Source organism: Bidens hawaiensis, unplaced genomic scaffold, assembly GCF_021521415.1.
Source record: "Bidens hawaiensis isolate Kalapana, Puna unplaced genomic scaffold, B.hawaiensis_p1.1 tig00078885_1, whole genome shotgun sequence".
Taxonomy (NCBI): domain Eukaryota; kingdom Viridiplantae; phylum Streptophyta; class Magnoliopsida; order Asterales; family Asteraceae; genus Bidens; species Bidens hawaiensis.
In genome coordinates this window covers 6,751-9,219 of record NW_027503501.1, presented here as the reverse complement: position 1 = coordinate 9,219, position 2,469 = coordinate 6,751, and the positions used below count along the sequence as shown (strand labels likewise).

At 34.4% G+C, this 2,469-nt stretch overlaps 1 protein-coding gene across 1 annotated transcript; it reads right to left on the bottom strand.

Moving 5' to 3' along the window:
* Nucleotides 1–505: 505 nt before the first annotated feature.
* Nucleotides 506–2,103, bottom strand: LOC143607011 (uncharacterized). The gene is made up of 3 exons (XM_077082606.1): nt 1,968–2,103; nt 777–890; nt 506–691 (listed from the first exon to the last, which is right to left on the bottom strand). The coding sequence occupies exons 1-3, from the start codon at nt 2,086–2,088 to the stop codon at nt 645–647; spliced, it is 282 nt and encodes a 93-aa protein (XP_076938721.1). The 5' UTR covers nt 2,089–2,103; the 3' UTR covers nt 506–644.
* Nucleotides 2,104–2,469: the final 366 nt, after the last annotated feature.

Here is a 2,469-nt window from a genome sequence, read left to right as displayed (position 1 = left end):
ACTGAACAGATGAGCATCTGGTACTGTTTAGCAACAACGTCCTTCAGGATGTTGATATAAAATTACGACAGATTTCAACACCGTTAGCGACAGCTTTAAGTACCATTTAGTGATAGTTTTTGGTATCATTAGCTGCAATTTTAATTTTTCTTACTGTTATACAAAATCATAAACTTGTACCCATTATCCAAATATAATACTATAAATATCCTATTACCAAACTTTTGCCTAGTTGACCCACACAGTATTGCCAAACCTATTTTAGCTGGATACATGCCAACCCGTATACATGATGAGGACAGCGCTATTCTTTGACAAAGAATTGCATGGGGCTTAAATAATCCGGTTGTCAAGACAACCAATGTTAACCACTACAATTATATTTTAATATGGGTTAAGCTAACACTCTTAAGCAATTATATAACTACCAAAGTTTTATGTCAACAATACTACAAACTATTTCTAAAACAAACAAATCACTCAACTTGTGAACTAAACATTAAACGGGTCAGAAGCGAATCGAATTCGGGTCAACATTCAATCTATTAACAGTCTTGAAAAAACTTACTAAACTTTGAAGATTAAAACCAATTCATTAACAAAATAGCACAGAATATGATATGACTTCGAGTTGAACATTTGAGCTACTCATCTTCTGCAATCGTCCTCTTTGATGTACTGATGTAAAGAACTGCAGAAGATATTAAAGTCAACACCAATGTACATTTCATGGTGAAAAGTAGTTACTTAAAACAGTTAACACAGGAAAAACGTACCATTGTTTCCTCGGATAAACGCATCCCCGTACTTGTTTTTCAGTTGTCCGTTAACATATTCTTCAGTTTGCTCCATCGCTATGTTCATGTATCCATCCAAACAAGCCAGAATACCTATTTAATGGTCGATGAATATTTGTTTAGTCCTGTTTGGTGACTATTAAGATAATCTCAAATCCATCAAGATTCACATAAATTCACCAAGATTTACATAAATTCGAAAAATGCAATGATTTTTTTTAATTATTAAACAGTTGATCGAAGTCTTTGGCAATTCAGCTTAATTAAAGATCTAAAATGTAACATAATTAGGGATGCAAAAGAACCGAACGAACACTAACAAGGCCTTGTTCGTGTTCGTTTGTTAAGGAGATAATGTGTTCATGAACGGTTTACGAACACTTACCAAACGAAACTTTATGTTCGTGTTCGTTCATTAAGGAAATGAATGTGGTCACGAATGGCTCACAACCACAAATAAAATCGGCCAAGCCTAGAGATTGAGATCGATGCATTCATCAATGTGAATAACGAGAAAGAAAATGAGAGCAATGCAAAAACAATGTCAGAATATGGTTTCCTATTTCATGTTAGGGGTAATAAATTAACGAATAAAAAATGGTTAGATAAAATAAATAATTTCATGAACAATATACACAAACGAACATAATTAAACGAACGGGGGTGGGGGTTGGGGGTGGGGGGGTTCTGCTCATGTCCGTTCATTTATTAAGTGAGCGAACATAAGCGAACTTCCCGCTGATTGGTTCACGAACTATTCGCTGAACGTTTGGTTTGTTTACAGCCTTAAACATAATCATAAGCATACTATTGACTGATATAGGTGATATATCGGTTATCGGTCCTTGGTAAAATATAGGTGATATATTGGTTATCAGTCCTTAGTAAAATATCGGTCAGAATATTGGTATCGATAAATATAGATTGGTATTCCCGATATCAGTGTTTTAAGTCTTAATTATAACTTTTTGGTGTTCAATGTTAGTGGTTTAAGTCTTAATCAATTCTTACTTGCTACGATTGATAGTGTTTTGCAAGATGCAAAAGGTTAATTTGTTAACGGTAGCTGAACTATTACTGTTAAATTGCTATATATATGAATTTTACACGATATTAAAATTATCGATATCCCACCGATAATTAAAAGATGGAATTAAGTAAGAACTGAACCTCTGTAATCAACGCCGGAATTCAATTTGACGACGACGGGTCTGCCTCGAATGGATTTGAGAAAATCGGATGGGGTTTTGGTGGTTGATGATGGCTTCTCAGCTGCCATTGTTCCACTCATGCTTCAAGTTATGCACTTAATTTGGTACCAACGGATTTATAGTGATTGATCGGAGCTGATTTAGGGTTTTGAAGGTGGATGATTTGGGGGTTTTGTGACAATATTCGTTAAAAAATAATAAATATGTATCCAAAATTTTAAATATCCAAAATTCAGAATAGAGAGGACCGGCCACAAGTTGCGTCGCTACCGTTTGTGAATTGCAAAACTCCATCTTTTAAAACCTACCTTTATTCAAATGGGATAATTACTAAAATGACCTTTTTTACTGACAACATTCACTGACTAACACTCGAAACCCAAAATATCTAAAATTGTCACTTTTAAGTTGGCGGATTTAACATATTAGAACTGAAATCCGTCGGATATATGTGATGTCCT

What these genes read in the sequence shown, in the direction of transcription:
- LOC143607011 (XM_077082606.1), bottom strand. Translation starts at nt 2,088, where the DNA reads ATGAGTGGAACAATGGCAGCTGAGAAGCCATCATCAACCACCAAAACC. An exon ending in TTCCGGCGTTGATTACAGAG is followed by an intron (nt 891 to 1,967) that starts GTTCAGTTCTTA and finishes ACCATTAAATAG; the next exon opens with GTATTCTGGCTTGTTTGGAT. An exon ending in GTTTATCCGAGGAAACAATG is followed by an intron (nt 692 to 776) that starts GTACGTTTTTCC and finishes TATCTTCTGCAG; the next exon opens with TTCTTTACATCAGTACATCA.